The sequence below is a fragment of the Mustela lutreola genome, chromosome 6 (assembly GCF_030435805.1).
Source record: "Mustela lutreola isolate mMusLut2 chromosome 6, mMusLut2.pri, whole genome shotgun sequence".
In the NCBI taxonomy this organism is placed as follows: domain Eukaryota; kingdom Metazoa; phylum Chordata; class Mammalia; order Carnivora; family Mustelidae; genus Mustela; species Mustela lutreola.
The window spans coordinates 825,605-852,376 of NC_081295.1; the positions used below are offsets into that span (position 1 = coordinate 825,605).

The window sequence follows — 26,772 nt, forward strand, 5'->3', positions numbered from 1 at the left end:
TTACAGGGGCGAGGAAGTGCCAACAGCGTCCTGCTGCGCCGCTCCTTCTGCCTCGCCCCTCCCCGGGCCTCCGGACTTTGCAGCGGGCCTTCTCCGCGTTTCCCGCGTGCCGAGCCCCGCCTCGGACGATGCCACCTCCACGCCCCAGTCCACACAGACACTCGAGCACACACACGGCTGCTGCCCTTGGGTGACTTCTGCTGGACTCCGTGTCATCTGCTGCGGGAAGCTCCCTGGACCTCCTGCTTCACAGGGCAGAGCCACCTGTTCTACTTTCCTCGCGGATGTCACACCCTTGTTAACCGTGTTTTTTATGACTCCTCTTGGAGAGTCGGTTTCATCTCTCTGAGCGTGAGGCAAAGTGTGTCCCGTCCGCTGGCCTGCCGGCAGTGGCCCGCACCTGGCCCAGGATGTGTTCTGCACCTGTCTGTGGAAGACAGACCCAGCAGATGGAGGGTTTTCACGTGCTCTCTGCCAACCCTCATCTCTGTCTCCCGTCATAGTCCCAGACTGCTGTGTGATGCCCAGTTCCGCTTACACAGCTCCTGGAGGTCATGCTGGCTAGGCTGGTGCAGCCCACATCCCACACGCACGGATCATGGGATAATTCCGGGCACCAACTTTCACGCCTTCGACTCCTCTCCACATCCCCACACCACGCCAGTTCAACACCGGTTACGTTTAAACCTTTCTTTAATAAATAAGCTAATGTTGAGAGCACCTCTGTGTGGAGCCATGGAAATATCAGGATATAAGAGAAATACAGGTGAGTTTCTGTCATTGCCATATGCTGTGTTAGGAGATGTAGGTTTGTGAGACTGTGGGCTTAAAACTCCAGTTTTTCAGTCAGAAAGGATCATGCCATGCCACTGCCTCTTGCTGAAGGGCTGGCGTTCGTATCCTATGTTGCCGGATCAGCCCAAGTTCAGGCATGACTTCTGTTCCATAACCAGTACTTGCCACACGTGCTTGGTGGGCAGCTGGAAATGCCACCTGCTCCTGGCATTGGAAGCTAGCTTGAAGCTGTGGCTATTTCCAAAGAGAGGCAGATTCCTTACAATTATCCCTGAGAGATTACTTTTTGGCATCCCTCCTTCGTCAGGATTCTTGGTTAAGACAAGAATTATTTATTTCTACAGGGGTTTTTCCATGTTCATGAGGTGACAAGGGTGTCTTGTTGACCCTTTCCTTATGAAGCCTTAATGACCCCAGAGGCTGGACCTTACATGACCAAGACATCAGTGGATGGTGATAGGCGTGACTTCTTCAGGAGATCTTGAGATCGATTCTCTAATTTCCCTTTCTGTATTTTCATTGTTAGTGTATAAGAAAGCCACTGATTCCTGTACATTGACTTTGTATCCTGCCATGTTGCTGAATTGCTGTATGAGTTCTAGTAGTTTGGGGGTGGAGTCTTTTGGGTTTTCCATATAAAGAATCATGTCATCTGTGAAGAGAGAGAGTTTGACTTCTTCATTGCCAATTTGGGTACCTTTTATTTCTCTTTGTTGTCTCACTGCTGTTGCTAGGACTTCTAATACTATGTTGAACAAGAGTGGTGAGAGTGGGCATCCTTGTCGTGTTCCTGACCTCAATGGGAAGGCTACGAGCTTTTTCCCATTGAGGATGATATTTGCTGTGGGATTTTCATAGGTAGATTTTATGAAGTTCAGGAATATTCCCTTTATCCCTATACTCTGAAATGTTTTAATCAGGAAGGGATGCTGGATTTTGTCAAATGCTTTTTCTGCATCAATTGAGAGGACCATGTGGTTCTTCTCTCTTCTCTTATTGATTTGTTCTATCACATTGATTGATTTGCGAATGTTCAACCATCCTTGTAGCCCAGGGATGAATCCCACCTGGTCATGGTGGATAATCTTTTTAATGTGCTGTTGGATCCTGTTGGCTAGGATCTTGTTGAGAATCTTAGCATCCATATTCATCAGTGATATTGGTCTGAAATTCTCCTTTATGGTGGGGTCTTTGCCTGGTTTGGGGGTCAGGGTAATGCTGGCTTCATAAAAAGAGTCTGGAAGTTTTCCTTCTGCTTCAATTTTTTGAAACAGCTTCAGGAGAATAGGTGTTATTTCTTCTTTGAAGGTTTGGTAGAATTCCCCAGGGAATCCGTCAGGTCCTGGACTCTTGTTTTTTGGGAGGTTTTGATCACTGCTTCAGTCTCGTTACTAGATATTGGTCTATTCAGGTTATTAATTTCTTCCTGGTTCAATTTTGGAAGTTTATAGTTTTCTAGGAATGCATCCATTTCATCTAGGTTGCTTAACTTATTGGCATGTAACTGTTGATAATAATTTCTGATGGTTGTTTCTATTTCCTTGGCGTTGTGATCTCTCTCTTTTCCTTCATAATTTTATTAATTTGGGTCTTCTCTCTTTTCTTTTGTATTAGTTTGGCTAATGGTTTATTGATCTTATTTATTCTTTCAAAAAACCAGTTTCTAGTTTCATTGATGCGTTCTACAGTATCTAGTTTCTATCTCATTGATCTCTGCTCTAATCTTGATTATTTCCCTTCTTGTGTGTGGAGTTGGATTAATTTGTTGTTGATTCTCCAGTTCTTGAAGGTGTAGAGAGAGCTGGTGTATTCTGGATTTTTCAGTTGTTTTTGAGGGAGGCTGAGAATCAATTCCATTTACTATAGCCCGAAGAACCATAAGATACCTGGGGATAAACCTAACCAAAGAGGTAAAGGATTTGTACTCGAGGAACACTCATGAAAGAAATCGAAGAAGACACAAAAAGATGGAAGACCATTCCATGCTCTTGGATCAGAAGAATAAACATTAAAATGTCTATACTGCCTAGAGCAATCTATACTTTTAATGCCATTCCAATCAAAATTCCACAAGTATTCCTGTCTCACGTTGAGGTATTTTATCCATTTTGAGTTTATCTTTGTGTACGGTGTAAGAGAATGGTCGAGTTTCATTCTTCTACATATAGCTGTCCAGTTTTCCCAGCACCTCCATCAGAAGGGACGGATACCCAACTTTTGTAGCAACATGGACGGGACTGAAAGAGATTATCCTGAGTGAAATAAGTCAAGCAGAGAGAGTCAATTATCATATGGTTTCACTTATTTGTGGAGCATAACAAATAGCATGGAGGACATGGGGAGATGGAGAGGAGAAGGGAGTTGGGGGAAATTGGAAGGGGAAGTGAACCATGAGAGACTGTGGACTCTGAAAAACAACCTGAGGGTTTTGAAGGGGCGGGGGGTGGGGGGCTGGGGGGACCAGGTGGTGGGTATTATAGAGGGCACGGACTGCATGGAGCACTGGGTGTGGTGTGAAAACAATGAATACTGTTACGCTGAAAAGAAATAAAAAATTTAATTTAAAAAATTCCACCAGTATTTTTCAAAGTGCTGGAGCAAACAATCCTAAAATTTCTATGGAATCAGAAGAGACCCCAAATTGCTAAGGAAATGTTGAAAAAGAAAAACAAAACTGGGGGCATCACGTTGCCTGATTTCAAGCTTTACTACAAAGCTGTGATCACCAATACAGCATGGTACTGGCATAAAAACAGACACATAGACCAGTGGAACAGAGTAGAGAGCCCAGTATCGACCCTCAACTCTAAGGTCAAATTATCTTTGACAAAGCTGGAAAAAATATACAGTGGAAAAAAAGGCAGTCTCTTCAATAAATGGTGCTGGGAAAATTGGACAGCTATCTGTAGAAGGGTGAAACTCGACCATTCTCTTACACCGTATACCAATATAAACTCAAGATGGATAAAAGACCTCAACATGAGGCAGGAATCCATCAGAATCCTAGAGGAGAACATAGGCAGTAATCTCTTCCATATCAGCCACAGCAACTTCTTTCAAGATAGGTCTCCAAAGGCAAAGGAAACAAAAGGAGTTCATGAGATCTCCTGGGGGCAACATGGCAACAAATAATCAGAAAAGTCCCCACACAGATAAGAACATATAGGGGTATGAAATCTGAATGGCCAAAAGCAGACTCAAGTGTTTCCAAAAGCAACTGCCCAGAACCTGCTGTTGACAGACTTGGAGGAAGGCGTGGTAGAGAACACACAAGCAGAGGCTCCAGAAGAGCCTCTGGCTCGCGGGTCTTCTCGCTGAGCAGGCGGCAGCATGAAATGTGCACGCATTATTGTGCTTCAGAGGCCAGTAGCCAACGGTGAACCCACAGAAGTTATCTTTCTTTTTCAACAGCTCTTCTTCCTCCTTGATGAGTCTCCAGGTTGCCTTCTTCTAAGTAAATATGGGTTCGGCAGTATTCCACTTACATTGCTCTGTACTAAACTATTAAATGATTGGTATATCCTATTTTGGAGGAAGATTCCAAGTAAGTTATGAGATTGATTCCACATGATGTGCATTGTCCAAACCAACGTTACGTGGTCCAATCGAAGAAATATTCAAGTAAGATTGGGAGCACATGCTGGTTTCTCTTTTATCATGATTTATGCAACACATTTAAAAAAAACATATTTGGAAATTTAGAGAACATTCAATAGAATTCTGTTATTCTAGTAGTAAATTTAGAGTAATTCTATTGTGTCACTTAAAAATTTTGGGTGCATACAATTCATGGGTCTCTGTGAGACAAATATGCTTGTCTTATCCTCAAAGGAATTGTATACTTCTCAAATTCCTTGATTAAAGCCAATGGTTTTATTTGTTTATAATTCTTTTAGTATCATAAAATAAATTTGCATTTAAAAGCATGTGCTATAAACCGTGAGTTGGGTCTAGGTGCTCAGGTATTTCTCCAGGGTCATGACAAGATGCTGGCTACATTTTCCCTCCCGAGAGATCCTTCCAGGGAGCATTAGGATGAATGTCGGGGGTCAGTAGTCCAGGCCTTGCTCTGGCTGAGCATGGAGACAGGTCCTTTCAGCTGATTCAGAATGCAGCTTCACGATTGGTGTCTCACTGGCAGCCCACTCTCAAATGCCAGCCGACCTCAGGTTTGTGTACTGCTGCTCTACCATGCCCAGAGACAGCAGAGTAGCTTCCCATCTCAGTCTATACCCAAGCTGTTTAGAAAAGAGTTTAAACACCCTCATTTTCTATTTTCACTCATCTTTCACTATCTTATTTCTGGAGGTTCTACTGAGGCAGCTGATGGAAGAGCCCAGTTACCTTGAGGGCTATTCCAGCAGCTCTTCTGGGTGCTGCCCAGAAATTGCCATCAGTTTCCCTCTAACATCTCTCCTGAGAGCTCGGCATGCCACCAGGCACACTGATGAAGGGATGAAGGGACTGTGAGGCTAGGTGGTGATCACTGCTGCTTCTTCTTCCTCCGCTCAGCAGGCTGCTCTTTGAGATGGCGACACTACAGGCTCAGGTGTCGTCCACCACCTTCTATGTCTCTTGAAACAAATTGCACTTTGCTTTGGCCTCAAGTATCTTGAGTTTTATGATTTAACTATATGGTCAAAGCTACATCTGCCATTTATAAAATAAAACCAGACATAGAGACAAGAATTCAAGATATTCATGGGTAGCTTTAAACAAATGCCAGTAAATATAGTATTTGTGTGCATTCAGAAAAACAAACTCTAGTAACCATGTGAACAAGAGAGGCTAATCAAATCTGTTGTTAATATTTTAGCTTTTAGTCTATATGGCTCTGTGTGTGCATGTCTGTGTCCTTGCCAATGACAGAAATTAAGAAGACCACACAAATTTGGCATCCTTCTTCTCTTGTTCCAAGTAGATTTGGGATAAATTATAATAAAAACCATCATTTATGGACAACTTAATTTTAAAGTGAAATATATATATATATACATATACATGCATATACACATATACATATACCTGAAATATATATATATATATACATGCACACATATTTTATATGTATCTATAACTATAACTATATATATGTATCTCTCTCTATATATATAGATATATACATATATATGTTTTCTCCTATACCTTGAGCATGATGGATGATAGTAGAGTCTGGAGTCTAACTTCCTGGATTCAAATCCCAGCTTCATTCTTACTTGCTGTGTAACCTTGGATAAGTCAGATCATTTCTCTTCATCAATTTCCTTGTCTGTAAAATAAAGATAATAATAGCTCCTGACCACTTATTGTTAAGATCTGAATGAGTTACTACTCGTAATGCATTTAGAATGGAGGATTAGAAATGTTTGTTAATGCATGCATACTGTATCCTTTATTTTTTTGTATAGCAGTGTGAAGTGGCGTTATTTTCCCCTTTATTGAAAATGAAGACTCTGGACTTTGAGAAGTGAAGGGATTTGCCCCAGACTCTCCAATGGCCTTATTCTCTCAGCCTTGAATTCTTTGATTTATTTCAGCTGAGGCATGTTTTGAAAGGTTATATTCTCAGACATTTTTCACTGTATTTTTAGACCATTATCACCATCACCATCATCACCATCACCATCGTCATCATCGTCATCACCCTCATCACCATCATCACCATCATCACCATCACAATAGTCATCACCGTCATCACCACCATCACCACCATCACCACCACCACCATCATCACCATCATTACCATCATCACCATCATCACCATCACCATCATCACCATCATCACCATCACCATCATCACCATCATCACCATCACCATTGTCATCATCGTCATCACCCTCATCACCATGATCACCATCACAATAGTCATCACCGTCATCACCACCATCACCACCATCACCATCACCACCATCATCACCACCATCATCACCATCATCATCACCATCACCACCACCATCACCATCACCATTGTCATCACCATGATCATCACTGTCATCACCACCATCACCACCATCGTCACCACCACCGTCATCACCACCATCACCACCATTATAGTTATCATCGTCATAATCGTCATAATTTTCATCACCATCAAAAGACTTTCATTTATTGCTTAACTATTTGCATTGGCCTTCTAGAAGCTTTAAAACTAAAACATATTTTCCTTATTCTTTCCAGTGTATTTATTAAACACTAAATACAGGCTCACGCCCTGGGGGAAATGACAGGGTTTTCTTACTTTTCAGCCTCATCCTTCTTGGGGTCAGAGGCTGGTTCTCTGAACAATCACTGGTTTTATAGAATCCATTTCACCAGCTCCACGGGTGTACTCTCCCAGGACCCCAGAGCAGATCCTGACCCCAACCTGGTCTCAGTGTCCTGTTCTCATAAGAAGAAGAAAAATTTATTGAGCCCATTAGTATTAAGCTGAAAATGATTATTATTACATATGTAAATGATTAGAAACCAAAACCAAATGTTTTTTAGTCCTAAGATTTTGTATTTATTCCATCTGAAGACAATGGTAATGGAACAATTCTCAAAATATTGGAAGATGACACAACTATTAATCAATATTGTTCTCAAACAATCATTAATAGAGATCCATTGGCCATCCAAAATATAGCAAAGGTATTTTGTATTCCTAGAAAGGCTTTAGCTGGAGAAGTCATTTTAGTGTTGTCTACAAGTTACCACCCCAAAGATACCTACTTCCCTGACTGCAAGTATTACCCAGTGCACGAGTGGGAGGAGACTATTCTAATCTGTGTATATACTCTTCTCTCATCATGACCCCCTAGCGCCATGTTTGGATGTACGCACGGTTGCATGTGTATAGCTCATTTGCATGTTTATAAGGGTTAAAAGTGCGTGTGTCTATGAGCATTGATGTCCTTTCAGACAACTGTGCGCAAGGATTCAAGGGATAATGTTCTCGGTCTCCTGTTACAGAGACCGAGCTCAGTTGCGGACCTGTGTCCTAGCTCTCCATCCGACAAACTCTCCAGCTTGCTACAAGACCTCTGCCTTTGGAACAATCGGATGACCTTTCCAATTCAGGTCCTCTCGTTTTTTCCTTTTTTTTTTTTTTTTTTTTTTTTTTTACTGAGGTGAAGTTCACAAAATAAAAAATTAGCCATTTTAAAGTGAATAAAATGCATTTAGTGCATTCACAGTGTCATGCACCTACCACGTCTGTCTAGTTCCAAAACACTTTCACCAACTAGAAGGAGGAGTCCCCTTTTTTGCTGCCCCAACCCTGACAATCACCAGTCTGCCCTCCGGTAATTCTATATCAGTGAGGTCACACCATGTCATTTTCGTGCCTGGCTTCTTTGGCTTAGCGTCATGTCTTCAAGGTCCATCCACACGGTGGCCTGGGTCGTTCCTCTTTGTGGCTTGATGACATCACATCGCCCGGGTAGCCACGTTCCTCTGTTGACGGACATTCGTTCTTTTCAGTTTGGGGCTTCTGTGAATAGTGTTGCTGCGGACACACGTGTACATCTGCATGTTTGACCTCTAACATTTTCGAAGTCTTATCAAAAGGACATTTCGTCTTTGGAATCAATATTTATTTATCAGGAAAACATCATTAGACATTTAATGTGAGAAACAAAAGGATAATTTGTTGTATGAAGACACTCTGAGCTTTGATGTTCCTTATTAAAGCATACATGTTTATTTAAAGCCCCAAAGGACCTTTAAACCCTACTTGCTTTCCTAAATTGTATGATTATTATGGGAAATGGTATTTATAGCTGAATATTTTATAAGTATTAAACATGTAAACACTCCACTATGAATTCTTCATCTGATGCCAGAAGAATTACCCTGGGTCGTCACTGTCTGCAGAGAGTCAGCGTTCAAAGTCGTTAGAAACCAGCACATTTGAAAGGGACGCCCTTTTCCTTACTCTCTCTGCCCAAGCAGAGACAACGTGCATTCGCAAAATGCCTCCATAGTCATGGTGTGCACTTTACTTTCTTTCTTTGTTTAATGTTTGTGACTTACATCTCCAAATAGAAACTTGAAATTACTGACTTACTTTCTTTGGACTCATGGGTTCAGAATTATGGGCTGTGAATTCAGTTTGCCACGGACGCTCCGAGTGCACACGGCTGGCCGGGTAATCATCATTAGTTCACCAGTCATTTATTGTCGGTGCCACAAGCACGAAGCTGACGCAGATTTCTTCCTGTCGGCCAGATCGCCTGGTGGAAAAGAGTGTGGGTTCTGTCAAGGGGTTACTTTCTCAGTGTGTATTTTCTACCTTCCTTAGAGGGGAGTGCGGGTGAACTTTAAAAAGGCTTAAAGCGTTACAGAATGAAATCCTTATCTAGGGAGGAAATTTTTACCATCCAGTGGTGTCAGAAAAAGAGGACGATGTATTCAATGACAAGGAATGTCTTTATATTGTTAAGATTTGGACAATATCTTCCACAGATCGAGTCTAAAATAGGAAAACATCAGCTTAGGAAGCAGCGTGAACACTCAGAGTCCGTGAGGCGCGTCCACGCGCTGCTGACCCGCCCTCCTCCCCGGGCACCAGCAGGCTCAGCAGAGCGGGCACCCCTGCGTCTTCACGGACACAGGCTTCATATTTCTGGGGACCCATGCGCGTGGGTGCTGGTGCCACCTGTCCCTACATTTCCGACGCTTCTTGGTGCAGGTACGCCGCTGTCACATTATAATAGAGGAGGCGGAGACCCAATTCTCTTCAGCACACGGGATGAGTGCGGACGATGCCAGACGCTCACGGGAAACCCTGTGGTTGCCGCCCCGGCCGCTGAAGCAGGTCACTGAATTCAAGGGAAGTGGACACCCAGCTGGCTGCCTGCAGCGGACGTGGGGGCGGTGAGGATTCTTCCCGGATGAAAGGTGTCCAGCGCATCCCCCTGTCAGCAGGTGGCCACTCGGTGTCCTCAGAGGAGGCGGACAAGCGGGGCTCGGCAGTGGTTTCCGTATGTGACGTGTCAGACGTCGCACAGTAGATTTGTCAGCTCTGGGCTGGGGAGCCCCAGGCTCATGGCCCCATCCCTCCTGCTCCCACACAGCCCCTGAGCGGGCACTGGGCTGGCCACAGCACAGGTGCGTGAGTTAGTCATCCATGCGACTGGTGCGTGCGTGTGTGTGTTCGTGTGTGCGTGCATGTGTGTTCATGTGTGTGCATGTGTGTTCGTGTATGTGCACGTGCGCGTGTTCGTGTGTGTATTCAGGTGTGTGCGCATGTGCACGTGCGTGTGTTCGTGCATGCGCGTGTGCATGTGTGTGTTCGTGTGTGTGCATGTGTGTGCATGTGTGTGTTCAGGTGTGTGTGTGTTCATGTGTGCGCACGTGTGTTCAGGTGTGCGCGCATGTGTGCATGTGTGTGTTCGTGTGCGCGCGTGTGTTCAGGTGTGTGCGTGCGCGTGTGCGTGTGTGTTAGGTGTGCATGCATGTGTGCGTGTGTGTGTGCATGCGTGTGCTCCTCGTTGCAGGGGATCTTCTCAGCACAGGAATTACACGTCATAACAAGAATTTCACTCCAATAGGTGATCTCCACTTCCAAAGGCCCATGCCACAGGTCACATCACCTGTGCACACATCACTCAGTGACAGGGACAGTGCCCACACAGGTGATGGAGCCCAGTCCGCAGGTGCAGCCACGAGCCCCTTCTCTAGCTCCCCACTTCTGTCACCTCTCTCCCTCCAAGGCCCTGACTAAGCCATCAGGTCCCCATCTCTGTAGAGGTAGATGGACAGCCTGCGTCTGTAGGTCTGTACATTCTCCCTTTAGGTGCTGGGATGACCAGGCGTGTGGTTAGAGCTCTGGCCCTCAGTGGTCTCCAGGGCCGCCCCGACTGGCTGTCATGGTGCAATACGAGGGGTGTCTCCGTTGACCTGGTTTGACCTTCTGGAGCCTCCGGTCTTCTGGTTTTCCAGCTGCACATCTAAGAATCAGGACACAATCCCTGACTCTCGTGGAGGGTCGGGGCAGGCTCAGCCCAGGGAGAGTGTTTCCCTCCAGGCCGGTACCTCCAAATCCCCAGCACCTGGTGATACCATTCCTTCTCCTCAAAGCAGGGTGAGTACTCTTGGGAGCTCCTGGGGGATAAGTCAGCAGAAATAAGACCAATAAAGAAGGATTGTGTAAACCAGATCCCATTAGACTTAAGCACAGACAGCTTTCATCTGCGGCCAACCCAAAGGCTCCTAGAGATAGAAACAGGAGCGTGGTTTTTTGTTTGTTTTTCTAGGAATGTTCAAAGCACAAAGCCAGCAAGATGTGCTCATCTCAGCCAAAGAACTGAGTCCTCATGGTGAAAGCCACAGGAAATCTGACACTCACCTAATAGTGTCGCCTGGAGGAAGAGTATCAGAAAGTATTTATTTAACAGTTTGATAATAATAGCCAATTTGGGGGGGGTATTTCTATCCAGAAACTGAGTGTTTCTACCCTATTAGCAACTGCACCAGATTCTCAGATTAAATGTCTGGCCTGACCGACCTTCCTTCCTTCCCATAACATAGGTGGTTAAGGACAGAGCTGGCAAGTCCATGTGACAGAAAAGCCCTGAAGTCCGCGTCTGTCTCCTGCAGGCACCTGTTCTGGGCCTTGGGTCTGTGGCATTCCCGCCGCTCACAGCCGGCTTTGCCCTGGGACGGAGGCTTCGCGTCGTAAATACTGCTCTTAGCAGGATGCGTTACCTCCAAGAGGAAGGAGCCCGGTTTTCCAGAAAGAGAGTTTTTTTTTTTTTTTTTTTTTTTAAAGATTTTATTTATTTATTTGACAGACAGAGATCACAAGTAGGCAGAGAGGCAGGCAGAGAGAGAGGAGGAAGCAGGCTCCCCGCAGAGCAGAGAGCCCGATGCGGGGCTCGATCCCAGGACCCTGAGTTCATGACCTGAGCCGAAGGCAGCGGCTTTAACCCACTGAGCTACCAGACACCCCAGAAAGAGAGTTTTGATCCTGGCAATAAGGGTCTTTAATGCAAGGAGCTGGGGCACGTGACCTTGAAGAGTTGCTCGCGTTTTAGGTTCTTGGGTTTTCAGTGGGACGGATCGTGTCATCTGGCACCCGCATTGCTTTGTGTAAATAAAAGTGGAGTAACCAAGGAAGTTTATTTCTCAACATGTGCGCGCTTGGAGGGAAGAGCCGCTTTGGAAGGATGGTAAGGTGTGCTGAGATCAGGAGCTGGACGCACTGGCCGCGTGGAGTCCCGCGGCCGGCGCAGCGTGGTGCCCTGCGCTTGCCCCCGGCTGGCGAGGAGGGCAGTGCCGGCGTGCCCACAGCTCCCTTCGCTCTCCTCCGGTGGCATCGCGGCCTGTCGCCGCCCGGACGGGAGCCGGGGCGACTCATACTGCCTCCCTCCGCCGCCGCCCAGAGCACGCTGAGGCAACTGAGACACTCCTCTCCCCCTGCCGTGGTTGCCAGGCCTCACACCGGTCCCGGCGAGACTGATAACGAGAACCGTGTGGGCTGAATTAGCCGATGTTAGAGCAGCACACGTCTGGGGCGTGAGGGCAGGCGGTGTCTGGCTGCGGGCGCGCCCGAAGGAGGGAACAGGCACGTATGCGATCCGGGAAACACGTTTCTGCCCACAAATTATCTGGTCATTTGGGGTGTCCCTCTCCAGCCGCTCTGGGCTCCGTGGAAACAATTAGGCTTTGTCGGCCCGCGGACACGGTCTCTCCCGCTGTCACTGCAGCAGGACACTGTCCCTGACATGCGGAGGCGATCTGGCCTCTCCTCTGGGCCAGACACCTGTAAAACTCAGCGGGAAAGAGCTCCCGCCGCTGCCCAGACTCCCCCGCAGCGGTGGCGGCTCTCGGGGAGGCCGTGGAAAAGCCGCTGAGGCCCGGAGCGAGGCTGGGGGCGGCCGCCGTCGAGCGCCGCGGAGCCCATCTGCGTGCGGGGATCGTCCTTGTCTCCTCGGCCGAATCGGGAGCTCGTAGCGGCGTGCACGGCCACCGGCGGCCTCTTCGGATTCCCCAGAGCGGCTGCGGTTCACCCTGCCTAACCTCAGCGAACTGCCCACTCTGCTCGCGCCGGTGGCCTCCGGGTGCCAGGCCTCTCCCTCACGTGACAGAACAGAAGCCCCCGGTTCCTCCGTCCCCAACACCCTGCGAGCTGCCACGACGCTTCCTCCTGACACCCCGAGGACAAAGCAAATACCCGACGGGTCCTTTTACGAAGCAGCCGGTTTGGAGACGAGCGTGTTTGCGTCTGCTTGAGCGCAGCGTGACTCCTCGAGCTGCGGCACCGCCACGCCGAAGTCCTCTTTTCTGCGCGAGCCTCTTCATCACGGCCGCTGCAGAAAACACGGACGCGCCGTCACGGGAGGGCGGTGGCAGTGAATGACCTCAGGGTAACCCCTCCACAGACAGATGCCGCCGTATTTCTCAGTTTGAAATACCCGTGACATCCCCTGAGCCCACTGGGGTGCAGACGGAGCCTCGGGGCAATGTTGGGGACCTCAGCCCAGCATTTTCATTGAAAGGTAGATTCTCTTCTCTGTGACGAAGGCAGCCCCACGGCCTGGCTCTCCATGCTCCCGGCCGGCCATCGGTCTCCCTGAATCCGTTTCCACCCGACCCTCTGCCTCTCTTTGGGATGAGCCCCCAACTGCCCGTGGGTCAGGTGCGACTGCCTGTGGGGCTGGCCTCGTGGGAGGGCCTGGAGAACTCTTGCCTTCTGAAAGCCGAGCTTCTGGCTGTCCCTTGGGAACCAGCTGGGCTGACCCGGGAGCTGATCAAAGGCAGTGGGAGTGGAGGAGAACGGAGCCAAGCGGGACGGGAGGAAGGGCCGGTCCCCGAGTTCTTCCCAGGGGCCGCTTGCACAGGGAGGCCCGAGTCCCCTGCGGCCTGGCAGGTGGTGCCTCTGAGGGATGTGGACTGGGGCACTGGTCCATGGGCCTCCTGAGATCTCTCAGCTGACCCCTCCCTGGCTGAGCTGGCCTCTGGGGCTCCGGAGACCCCTGGATCCAAGAAGCAGAGGGAGGCAGGTGCCTGCTTCTGGGCACACAGGATGCCTGGCCCGGCCGAGAGCAGAGGAGGCTTGGGAAGGTGGCAGGGGCACAGCACACACCTGCTTCACTGCCCTGCTGAGCCCCTAATTCCCAGAAGCCCGAGGAACCAGGGGCTGTGGTTGTGATCTCCTCAGGGCGGTAATGGCCCGAGTCCTGGGATGACTGCTTGGCACTGCCAGGTCCACGTGGGCGCGGCTGGTGGGCTCCAGCCCAGTGTCTCCCGCCAGAGCGTCTGGCTCTGCCCCGAGCTTCGCAGCCCCCACAAGTCCTGTCGCCACACACCTCTCTGTTCTCACTCCTTTCTCTGCTTTTCTGCCACACGCACGAGTCTGGAAGTCCCGTAGAACTTCCCAGGAAGCAGATCCTAAAATGCCGGTGGATGGGCTGCTGGCTCTTCTCTTCGTAACCCAACAAGCAAATCACCAGGATCAAGCCCAGGGTCCCGAGTCCTCCTGAGTCACCCTCTTTGCCCTTGCAGTGGACTGAGCCGGCTCCCAGGTCTGCTGAGGCTCCGTCGCTCGTGTCCAGAACCCCCGAGCCTTCTGTGAAGTCTGTCCTGCACGTTTGGGCAGGTCCCGCATGGACGCCCAGAGTGAGGAAGAGAGACCACCAGCCCCAAGGACGACTCCGGGTGAGGGACGGGGTCTAGACTGTCATCCTTGAGGCGGACACAGACGCAGCCCAAGGACGGGGCCCTCTCGGCCTCCTGTGGCTACTGTCACAAATTTCTAGACTTAGCGGCTCACACAATTCTTCTGCACTTACTATCTTGCAGCTGTGAAGTCTGAAATAGTCCTTAGAGGAGAAAACCAAGGTGTCCGTAGGGCTGTGTTCCTCTCTGGAGGCTCCAGATGCTGGAAGTTGCCAGAAGCCCTTGGCTCATGGCTCTTCTGTTTGCAACACCAGGGAATGCCGGCAGAGTGTTTCTCAAGATGCTGTCCCTGGGCGTGCCACTCCCTTTCTAGGACCCTTGTGACTGTGTCGGATAATCCAGGATCATCAACTTCCCCGTCGGAGGCTGACCCGTTAGCAGCCCTAACTGTGCCTCCTGTTTCCTGTGTAGCACAACACACATGGGTCCTGGGAGCAGGTGTGCAGATCTCCCGGGGCACGGGCAGTACGCTGGCACCAAGGGCTCGTCCCAGCCGAGAACGGGGCTACAGCTGGAGGCACCGTGGACTCACCAGCAGCGCCTGGCACCAGAGCAAGAGCCCCCGCGGGTTCCTGTGCTGCTGAGAATGGGAACTGGGCACCTGCGGGGCCGGACTGAGGGGGCCGAACCTGTTTCTGAACCTGGGACCACGTGTGGGGCCAGCTGGGCACGGTGGAGGCCTCCACTCTCCCTCCCTGGGCCGTCCGGTCCCACTGGCATCCGTGCTCCTTTCCTGACAGACGAGCTCATTTTCTTGTCTGTTCCGTGGGCTGCATCTCCTTCGCGCTGTGATTTTATACCTACTTGAAGCTTATGTGCCTGACATTTAACGTATGCATTATTTTAGCCGACAAGTGTTTTTTATTTTATTTTTTTAAGTTTTGATACTGTTTAACTTTTTATTTATTTCCTCATCGCGTCCGGCTAGCCGGCACAGATTGCGCCGGTGTTTTACGCGCGGCCTGACAGCCGCCGTCTTCCCACTGGAATGTGTAGCTGGTTTCCAGCTAACGTAGCTACCGTTCTGGTCAGGCTCCTACCTGTCACCTTCGCTCGCGCCGCCCAAGAACCCGTGTTGAGCAGGAGCGCGGAGTCGCCGAGACGGGCCAGCAAGCCCAGCAGGTGTCCAGGATGGGGCCGCGTGGAGCGTCTCTGCCGCGGGCACAGGCTCTCCGAGGGTCTGGGAACGCGCCTTCTGCAGGGGCTGGTGTCGAGGAACGTGGGCGGCCCCCGTGGGGGTCACGTGACTCCCCACACTGAGGACTCGATTTAAAGCTTCTGCCCGGAGACGCGCCCCGTGTCCCCGAGCCGGCATCCAGCTGCCGCCGGCCCGTGTCTGCCGGTTGGTTTCCATGGACTCTCGTCAGGGATTGGTTCTAGACGGGAGAATCCACAGCCGCTTTCTCTCAGCACGGCAGGCGCGTCCGTTCCAAACCAGGCCTCCCTCCCAGCCCTGCCTTCTCCCTGTCCTCCTGTCACCTGGCGGACGTGTCCGTCCTTCTGCGGCCGTGACCTCCCCCCGGACGCTCATTCTCCCTCCTTTTTGACCCGTGGCCCCTTCCGAGTTCTGTGGACTGTGCGACACTGTTGGGTCCGGCCGCCGGCTCCCCGCGTCACCGGCCCGGCCCCTTCTTCATTCTGCTCGTGGGTCGGCACTCGCTGCCCACGAGCTGCCCCGGCGGGGCTTCCTGCGCACTCAGGGACCGACTCCTGACCGGCCGTTCGGGCCTGCTGGGCGGAGGAGGCCCCTGCGACGCTTGGGGTCACACGTGCTTGGGGAATTTTAACAAGAACTCCTGAACTCATCGGCTACTGTTTGCCCCAGGATCGCTGACGGAAAAGGACTCCAGTGGGACATATGCCACACGCGGCTTCTTAGAAGTTTTTAAAATTATGAACGACGAGGCAGCTGGTCGCAGTGTCACTGCAGAGCTCTGACGGAACGTCTGGAAGACACTTGCGCACTAGAGGACGCTGTGTCTCCGGCTCCTCGCGGGAGAGGTCGGGCCCGGCGCTCCGGCCGCCAGACGGCCAACGGGCACTAATGTCTCATGTCTGGTCTCAGACTTCCTTAGGAGCCCAAGGGGAAGCCACAGACTTGGCACATTCTGGATTTGGGGGGAGGCGGGAGCCACGGCTGTGCCCAGAAACGCAGCCCCCGGCATAAAGCCCAGAGCTCTCCATGGTGGTAACAGGAGATGTTCCAGAGTCTTCCCCACAGACACGCCGGCGGACGTTGCACGGGAGTCTCGGCGTGTGTGGGTCGTCGCCCTCCCCAGCACCCCCAGAGGATGATCCTTGGGCAGCGTGTTTTCCACCAGGAGAGGCTGGAGGCCGTCCATGCAGATGCCCCTGTGTTGTCGCCCTCTGCAGGCCTGGGTCTGGGGCCTCCGTTCCTCCGGCTCCCAGCATGTGGGAGACTGGGGCTAAACCCCGTCAGCTCCTGTACGGGCATCTGTGGGGAAACCTGGGTTCGGCCCTGGAAGGCCTCTCCGGGTGTTTCCCTATGAGGATGGAGGGGACACGGGGGCCGAGTGAGTCCGGCTTCTCCCGTGTGTTCCCTGCCCACACCCTCTCCATGCACAGTCAGGCTTCGCCTGGACCCCGGGGTCATGTTTTCGTAGCGTCAGCACCAGGAGCCAGAGAGCGAGGGGCCGTTTAAGGCAAACAAGCTGGCCGTGGGGCTCTTTCCCGCCAGGGGCACCAGACAGCCCCCTCACTGCTGGAGGGACCGCCTCGAGCGTGAAGAGCCCCGGAGAAGGTAGAGGGAGCTGGCCGGGGGGGTGGAACCCCAGTGAAGCCTGAGTGGAGAAGGGGTGCTTTAACTGGGGGAGACTGGCTTCTGGCTTCTGAGACTGCCCGGGACCAGATGTCCGTGTTGTACCGGCTGCCTGGACCTCCAGCAGGGGAGCGGGCCTGCGCGTGGGCCGGCGGTCAGCCCGTGGCCCATCGGCAACGGTCTTCTCGTTCAGCTGCTTCCACTGCGTGATGGCCATGAGCAGCCCAGGTGCTTTATGTTTCCTGGAGGGCGTCAGGGCTTTGGACCAAGTTAGCCCGTCCTGAGGCTCAGAGAACTAGTCTCACATGAGCCGTGCCTGTGGGGCCGGCTTCCGATTCCCTGACGTGTCCGTGACCACCTTCCTCCCCGCCTCCTTCTCGTCCAAGCCGGACGCCTGGCACCCGCTCGTCCTCACCGACGTGGCCAGGGTGCGCCAAGGCGAATGGAATGTGGATGGTGGAAAATACCGAAAACCCAGCAGGCCATCACCCAAAACCAGCCGACCCCAAAGAATTTCCACAGGATTCAATTTCAAGCTTTGACCAAGGCTTTGAATACTTTACTCCTGAGCCAGGCTTGGGTAAAAACTGAAATGAATAAAACGCGGTGCGGGAGTGGAAAAGGCTCGTTGCTTCCTGCCTGCGGAGCCTCCGGCGTCCGACCCCGTCCACGGGTGGCCGCCGTGCTCGGCAAGCACACGCAGTGCTCTGTGAGTCTGGGTCATGTGGCTGGGCCCTGGCCGCGGTGCAGTTCCTTCTCCCTGAGCAGGTGGTCCACCAGCAGTTGACACAGTCAATGGCAGCGAGACAAAACCAGGCCAACTTCCCCAAAGGGGCACCGCCTCTCCAGGTAGTCAGGGTGGTTGCGTCGGCGCGGTCTCCCTGAGCCGAGACTGGCTTCCGTCTGAGCCTCTGTGGGGCACGACGGGCCCACAGCTGCCCGGGTGGCAGGAAGAGCACCAACCCCGTCCACGGGGGTCCCCTTCTCCCCATGCTGTCTGTGTTGCTTTCGGGGGCCGGGGGCCGGGGGCCCGGCCGTGTGTGTGTACGTGCCCCAGAGCCCTGCTACAACGCTCCCTTGCAGACCAGCCGCGCAGGACGATCCCGGGGTCGTGACCTCACTGCAGTTTTCGTAAGAGCTGGTCCGGAGCTGGACAGCATGGTTGGAGAGGGACAGACAGACGGCTAAGCTCGCTCTGACTTCAGACTCCCCGGGGCAGCATGTGGGCACAATTCCTCTCTGACCCTGCTGGCTCCGGCCCACGCTGGGGACAAACGGCCTGAGGACTTGGATTCTGGAGACCAGGTGGAAGGGACAGGCCCTGAGGTCATGGGGCATTGGAGGGGCGGTCACAGCAGCGTAGGGAGCCACCGGGGGGCGGGGAGTGTTCCAGGAGGCCGGATGGCGGGTGGGGGAAAGGATCAGAGAGACAGGGGAGTGAACGGGTTCAGTGATGTGTTTAAAAATTTCATGTACCCAAATCCTTCCACTGAACTCTGCCAGCTCTGGGCTTCCACGCCTGGTCTTCGATGGAGACGGTCACCGATGATCCCTCCTCATTCCTTCCTAACGCGTCTGTGACGCACTCTTGGAGAGCCACGTGGGTCAGGACCCCTAGCAGGAGTCCAGGGGTCCACAGGTTCATCTAGATCTTCCCGCTGCCACAGTGGGGACCGTGGAAAGTCATCGGTGGTATTAATTTAATAATATGTCTCATTTAACACCATATATCCCACACCTGAGCATTTCGGCGTGCAGCGAACATGAAGACACTTTATGTTTCTCTCGTGTTCGGAGCCTACAAACTGCGTGTGCGCGTTCTATTTCCCGCACATCGGCCCGGTCCGGCCAGCTTTCCGGGCTCAGAGGCCCCGGTCAGGGTGACCTCCATGACCACACAGCGGTCAAGGGGCTCACCTCCGAGGTTATTGGTGCTGCACTCAGAGCAGCAGTGTCTTGCGTCACAGGAAGGGGGATGGATCGTGTGGATGTGGACGCCGCCCAGTTGGGAGGGAAGACGCTGGGGTGCGGAGACTTGAGGGTGCTGCATGCGGGAGTCCGTCACTTCTGGGTCCAGACTGGTACTGTGCTGCCTGGGTCACATCGCTTGGGCACCACTGGTCCTTTGAAGAACTCAGCACTCTTAGAGGAAGGACGAACAGCCCAGGCTTTCTACTGAGAAGCATTGGCTACATCCTTAATCTAGCCAAAACGGATAAGCGATTACAAACATCACTAGTTAGGCATAGAAACAGGACATGTGTTCCGTGAAGAAGAAAAGAGAAACATAGATGTTAGATTGACCAAAAATGGACTTTAAAGCAGCTTTACAGACATGCTTACTGATTTAGAGGAAAAGATAAATATGGAGGAAACAGAGCAGAACCAAGTGGAGAAATGGAAATTATCGAAAAGAGCCAAATGGAAACTCTAGAAATATAAAAATATAATGCCTGAAGTTTGAGAAAAAGAAAACTGAAAGGCTCAAGAGATGAACATAGAATAAAGATCCGTGGAACTGAAAGACAAGCCACTAGAAGCTCAGGTTTGTAGCTGCACGGCAGCGAGGACTCCAGCAGAATCCGGCGGGCTTCCTGGTGGAGGAAGCGTGGACAGAAGCCCGTGGGGGATACAGGGCGAGGGGGATGCCACAAGAGGGTTCTCCTTATTCTGTATGTAAACCCACCCCTGGCTCAGCCTGAAATGTGACTCACCCGTGCACAGAATAGACCCAGATCAGCATAGCTGGGGCTCAGAGGGTTAAACGTTCGCTTGAACTCACCCTCACGGCAGGTGAGAACTATGGACTGAACCTAACCCGGAGCTTAGTTTGCTACAACAAAACTAACAACAGCTTCAAGAAGGTGAAGACGTAACCAAAAGTCGACACAAGATAACACTCACAGTGTCCAACATACAATCAACATCTATTTAACATACAAAGACTAAGAAAATGTGACCCACTGTCAAGAGGAAACACCACAAGAGGCCGACCTCGAGACGGCTCAGGTGCTGGCACCAGCAGCGGTTGTAACTGTGCTCATTGAGATAAAAGGAAAAAATAATTTGAATGAATAGAAATACAGGCATTATCAGGAGGTAAATAGGATAATAATTAAATCTACGTATGAGATGGAAGGTCTGGAACTGGAAAATACAATCTGGAAAACGCCACAAGATGACCTCAGTAGCAGAACGGAGGTGACGGGAGGCAGCAGAACTGGCCACGGAAGAGCGCAGGAGGGAGAGGGGAAGGAACCGAGCAGAAGCCAGGACCCGGGGCCCGTCCGAACGATGCAGATCAGGCAGCGGGGATCCCAGCGGGAGAGGAGAAAGAGATTGGGCGACAGGTCGGTCTGCTCGGGCCTCCGTGACAGGACACCCCCCCCCCCCCACCGTCACCGTCGGCTTCAACCTTGGAGCCAGCAGGCCTGTCTGGGAGCGCGCGCTCCAGGGGCCCACCAGCCCCGGGGCCTCGTGGCACAGGGGCAACACGTAACGCTCTCCAGCCAGTGCCACAGTGCAGACCGTGCCGCCGTTGGCCCCCCAACTTTCAGGGCAGTTCCCCAGGGGCTGTCCATCTGATGCCAGAGCGCTCGGAGGGAAATTGCAGATGGTGCGCTATGCTGGGGGTCCACGGCAAAGGGAAGACACACACAGCGCCGCTGCGGACTGGAGGATGATGGCTCTCTGGCAGAGTCCCGAGATTTTAGCCTAAAAACTGACATCCCAGGACTCTTGTTTTGCCTTCACAGAAGCACAGGCTTGGGGAGAGCCCACGGGCATCGACGGTAGCAGTTCGTGCCTGTGTGCTGGTCCCGTGGAAGCCTTCCTCGGCAGGCTCGGCTGGTTCTCACCATCTCACAGTGGATCTGTAACCTCGGGGTGTGAAAGGCCAATGCCCGCGGGACCTCAGAGAAGCCCTGAAACCTGCTGCCAAAACCGAAAACACGTACAGTCCATATATTGTGTCCTAATTCACGTACGTGAAAGGGATTTAAAAATCAATAATGTTTAGTTGAACAGACCATTATTACTTTGCTATACAATTCTGAATTTAACTCACAACTAAGATCATTAGCCTCTTCTAGGTTAGAAGTCACGCTTTTGTTTCCCTCAGGACTTAGGAAACAAGTGTGAGTGTCTTCAATGTCAGATGAAGATGGGAGAGGCTATGTCGGAAACTCGATTTATATTCATGTGACTTTCACGGCAGAAGATTTAACTTTTAGCACATTTAGAAGCACATTTAGACCGAGGAAGTGTGTTGGCTCCTGGCTGCTTCCCTGACCCACTGAGGGGACGGTGAGCTGCTTTGTGGACAGCTCGGCTGCACCTGTCGGAGAACGGAAGGATGTGGCTGTGGGTCCCAGGCACTGGGGTTACGGCCAGGCTCTCCCCTGGTGCTGTGGGCTGATTTCATGGGACGCATGACCGTGAACGCTGGGGGAGGTTGTAAGACGTCAGATGACCGGTGTTTAAGTTCGCATGTTTTGATGGGAATTGTGGATTCTCTGTGTCACTTGCATTTGTGCCTGGTAAAAGCCGATACAAGGGTTTTTTAGACTAAAATAAGAATTGTTGAGTTTTGTTTTACGGGCAAATGTGTGGTGTGGTCTGCGGGGTGCGCGCTGTGGGCCTGTTGGATGCGGTGTTCCAGAAGTGTTCACGAAGTCAAGTTGACCAATAGTTCTGGGCAGACCAGCTCTAACCCGGCGGGTGCTTTTGTAATCGGTCGGCTGGGAAGGGGTCTCAATGCCTCCAGGGAGCAGGGCGCCTGCTTCTCCTTGCGCTTCTGTTGGATTTGATTCCCCCCAATTTTTCTTCTGAAGTTTGTTTTCTCTAAAACCAGTGTAGCCGATGCAGCGGTCCTTTGCTTAGTGTTCATGCGGGATCTTTCGCCGTCCTCCTGCTTTTAACCTGTGGCGAAAGCTCTTACCTTCCAAGTGCATCTTGTGTAGACAACAGGCGTCACATCTTACTTTATTCTCCGTTCTTGAAGTTCCTCTTTCAGCGGGTGTTTCCAGACCCTTCACATTTAAAGTGATTGATGACTGGGGTGCCTGGGGGACTCAGTCAGTGAAGCGTCCGCCTTCGGCTCAGGTCATGATCTCAGGGTCCCGGGATCGAGCCCCGCATCAGGCTCCCTGCTCGGCGGGGAGCCTGCTTCTCCCTCTGACCCTCACCCCGCTGTGTCCTCTCTCTCTGACTCTCTCTCTCAAATAAATAAATAAAATCTTAAAAAAAATAAAGTGATCGATTACTGGCATATTTCGATTAATATCTGCTGTGTTTCCAGCTATTTCCTCTTTACTGTACTTGTTCTCTATCTCCGTTTTTTTCCTACTTTTCTGCCTTCTCGGGTTTTGAGCATTTTATGATGTGATTTTATATCCTATCTTAATATATTATTTATACTTCTCTTATAAACATTTTTATTTGATGTCTTAGAGTTTGCAACATGAATTTTCATGGAATACAAATCCGTGAATACCACCGGACCCCTTTGTGGGTGCTGTAGGCTTCTTGTAACAAAGTATTCCCTTCGGCCCTACTTGTGCCATTTATTTCATTATCCATGTGCTGCTGGTGCCTGATACATTGTTGCTACTCATAGGATAATGTAAACACGTTATCTTCCAGATCACTTAAAAATAAGACAAACAAAGTATTGCACATTACCTTCTTTTACGCTCCTTATCTGAGGGCACGTTCATGAATGAGCCTTCCTTTGCTTTTGGATTCTCCAAGACATTTGCTATTGCTACTTTACTTTAGAAGGATGATTATTCTGAATATGGAATTCTAGTTTGGTGGATGTTTTATACCTAAACTTCTAATATTTCATCCCACTCTTTTCTTGCTTGTGTGGTTTCTGAAGAAAATTTAGTTATAATTTATATCCTTGTTCCTATTCAGGTAGGTTGGGGTTTCCCCCCCTCAGATTTATTTAAAGATTTTTTCTTTGTCTTTATCTTTCCATAGTTTAAATGTGACTTGTCTTATGCCAAAGCGCACGTGTGTGTGTGTGTCTGTGTGTGTGTGAGTTCAGTGTTCATCCTGCTGGGTAGTATTTTCTGAGTTTCCCGGATCTGTGGTTTGTTTTCCATCAATAAATTTCAGGAGTTGTTTTCCTTGATTGCTGAATCACGGGGTAGTTTCGTGTTTAACTTCTTGGGAACCTCCATAGTGGTCTCCCGATGGCGGCACCTGTTTCCATGCGCACCAAGAGCACACGCCGCTTCCCCTCTTTCTGCCTCCTCGACAACACCTACTGTGTCCTGGGTTGTTGATTTGAGCCATTCTGACAGGTGTGAGGGGAGATCTCACTGTGGTTTTTTTTTGTTGTTGTTGTTGTTGTTTCATAAGAGTATTCATTATTTTTTCACCACACCCAGTGCTCCATGCAATCCGTGCCCTCTCTAATACCCAGCACCTGGTACCCCGACCTCCCACCGCCCAACCCTTCAAACCCTCAGATTGTTTCTCAGAGTCCATAGTCTCTCATGGTTCACCTCCCCTTCCAATTTCCCTCAACTCCCTTCTCCTCTCCATCTCCCCATGTCCTCCGTGCTATTTGTTATGCTCCACAAATAAGTGAAACCATGTGATAACTGACTCTCTCTGCTTGACTTATTTCACTCAGCATCATCTCCTCCAGTCCCGTCCATGTTGCTACAAAAGTTGGGCATTCGTCCTTTCTGATGGAGGCATCATACTCCATAGTGTATATGGACCACATCTTCCTGATCCATTCGTCCGTTGAAGGGCATCTTGGTTCTTTCCACAGTTTGGTGACCGTGGCCATTGTTGCTATAAACTTTAGGGTACATATGGCCCTTCTTTTCACGACATCTGTATCTTTGGGGTAAATACCCAGTAGTGCAATTGTAGGGTCATAGGGAAGCTCTATTTTTAATTTCTTGAGGAATCCTCACACTGTACTCCAAAGAGGCTGCACCAACTTGCATTCCCACCAACAGTGTAAGAGGGTTCCCCTTTCTCCACATCCTCTCCAACACATGTTGTTTCCTGTCTTGTTGATTGTGGCCATTCTGACTGGTGTAAGGTGGTATCTCAATGTGGTTTTAATTTGAATCTCCCTGAGGGCTAGTGATGATGAATATTTTTTTTTTTTTTTTTTTTTTTAGGGTGAGGGACAAATCCCCCAGCCTGATGTGGATTCCCTTCCTGTCTACCTCCCCGTCACAGACCCTCCGTGTGACGTCACCTAGGTCTCCCCAAACTCTCATCTTCTCAGTGTTTCCCCTGAATGCCTTGTAAGAGGATTACATGTTAGAAAAAGGTTTCCAACTGACAGAATGGGAGAAAATATTTGCAAACGACATATCAGATAAATGACTAGTGTCCAGAATCTATAAAGAACTTAGCAAACTCAACACCCAAAGAACAAATAATCCAATCAAGAAATGGGCAGAGGACATGAACAGACATTTCTGCAAAGAAGACATCCAGATGGCCAACAGACACATGAAAAAGTGCTCCATATCACTCGGCATCAGGGAAATACAAATCAAAACCACAATGCGATATCACCTCACACCAGTCAGAATGGATGAATATTTTTTCATGTGTCTGATAGCCATTTGTATGTCTTCATTGGAGAAGTGTCTGTTCATATCTTCTGCCCATTTTTTGATATGATTGTCTGTTTTGTGTGTGTTGAGTTTGAGGAGTTCATTATAGATCCTGGATATCAACCTTTGTCTGTGGTTTTGATTTGTATGTCCCTGTTGATTGATGATTCTTGGCTATCATGACTTCAGATGTCTTTTGAGCTCTATTATTTGTCCTTCTGGTACTATAATGACGTATTTGCTAAATATTTTAAAGCTGTCCTGCAATTCTTTTATATTCTGTTCTGGTTTTTTTTTTTTTTTTAATGATTTTCTCTGTTTGCATATCAGTTGGGCATTTCTACGGACATACCTTCAAGTCTCTGAGCCGTTCGTTCCTCAGCTGTGTCCTGTCCACTGATGGGCCCAGGGGTTTTCTGTATTTCTGGTCTGGCCAGTGTTTTTGTTTATAGCAGTACCTTTTGATACGTTCTTGGAGTCTCCATCCCTAGCCCTGTATGAGCCATTTTTCTTGCATTGTGCATACTTTCATTTAGCTTAGAGCCTTAATGTATGGATCCCCGACCTTCTAGAGTCCTGCTCTGATAACCCCTCAACGCTCGGCATGTCTGTGTCTGGTGAGCATGCCAACTCTCTTCATGCTGCTCCATTTCTGGTCTCTTAGTGTGGCTCTTCGTCTGCTGGCTGGCGGGTTAGAGCGGACATACGAGCTGTGCAGTGAGCCTTCAGCAGGAAGTCGGCAGGACGCGGGCCTGGCTGTGTCCCCTAGGGCCGAGGTGCCAGGACCTCCATGTCCTTGTGCTCATCTCCCTAAGACCTTCTCCTTAGCTAACATCTTTGGGCTGAAGTCAATGGTCATTAGAGGGAGCCCCACCTTCCCAGTACAGTGTGGGGAGGGGAGGCATTTTATTTATTTACTTTTTGGTTGACTTTTCACATGTACCTCGCTTCTGGCCCTGGGCTCTTCCCTCCACGCGAATCTTGGCTTTTTCCTTCCTTAGCCGAGCCTGGGGGCTGGTGGTGGCTGGAGTCCCGGATTGCTTCCCTCCAGGCGGGACAGGAGAGCCCTTCCCCAGACGTGCGCCCTTGCTGTGGAGACCTCTCTGTGCATCTCGCGAACTCATGTCCTTTCTCCCCTTTCTGCCGCCAACACGAGGCCTCTTTCTCGGCTCCTTATCACAAGCAACTGGGAAATCTGAGAGGCGAAGCCCACAAAAGTGGGGCCCCGGAGACCGCCGCCCAGGGGTTCTCCTTCACGACTGTCCGCACTCCGCTCCTGCAAAGTCGCTCGTCCAAATGCCACGGAGGCATTCCCACCAGCCCGTGGCCCGTGTCTCTGTGGGTCTCGGTGCACCTGCCCCTTCAGATTTCGGGGGGATTGAGGGGTTCCCTGTGACCTCCGTTCTCCAGTGGATCTAAGCAAAGTTGCTGAATTTCAATGTTTTTCCAGGATTTTACTGTTGTGAGGAGGAGAGGGGGTCCACGCTCTCTGTGTGTCAGGCTGGAACTGGAATTCTCGTTTTGTGTTTCATTTTGGGGACTCGCCGCGTCTTCTGGCTTTCCTGCTGTACTTCATGGGTGCGGAATCTTCTTGGGAAATATCAGCTCTAGTTTCCAACTGGTTTAAAATCATCTGCCTTTCTAAGGCTGAAGAATAAAAAGACAAGCCCAGCACTGGGAGAGCTTGTCTGTAACTGCTGCGTCTGGTCAAAGACTCGCATCCAGACATCAGTCATAGTATCAGAACTCACGGTGAGAAAACAGCCCATTTACATCAAGCAAGACGGATGACGGGCGACAAACGATCCCATGGAGAAGTGCCCCACCTCCGCAGACGAATTAAAGCCACACGTGGCAGCACCGCCCACCATGCCCCAGCTGGAGTGTTTGTGAGTGACAGACGGACATGGCTGTTCGACGTGTGACGATGACAACCAA

The 26,772-nt window shown here is 50.5% G+C and overlaps 1 protein-coding gene and 1 long non-coding RNA gene across 2 annotated transcripts in view; both read left to right on the forward strand.

The window, feature by feature from the left end:
* WDR27 (WD repeat domain 27) overlaps positions 1 to 24,040 on the forward strand; it is a 197,558-nt gene extending 173,518 nt beyond the window's left edge. Inside the window, exon 25 of the mRNA XM_059176466.1 lies at positions 23,883 to 24,040. Within this exon, the coding sequence (XP_059032449.1) occupies positions 23,883 to 24,002 (120 nt within the window). The 3' untranslated portion in view covers positions 24,003 to 24,040. The remainder of the gene's footprint in view (positions 1 to 23,882) is intronic.
* Positions 10,229 to 11,873, forward strand: LOC131833340 (uncharacterized). The gene is made up of 3 exons (XR_009354402.1): positions 10,229 to 10,861; positions 11,034 to 11,159; positions 11,308 to 11,873. It is a non-coding gene; the product is annotated as an uncharacterized LOC131833340 (long non-coding RNA).
* Positions 24,041 to 26,772: the final 2,732 nt, after the last annotated feature.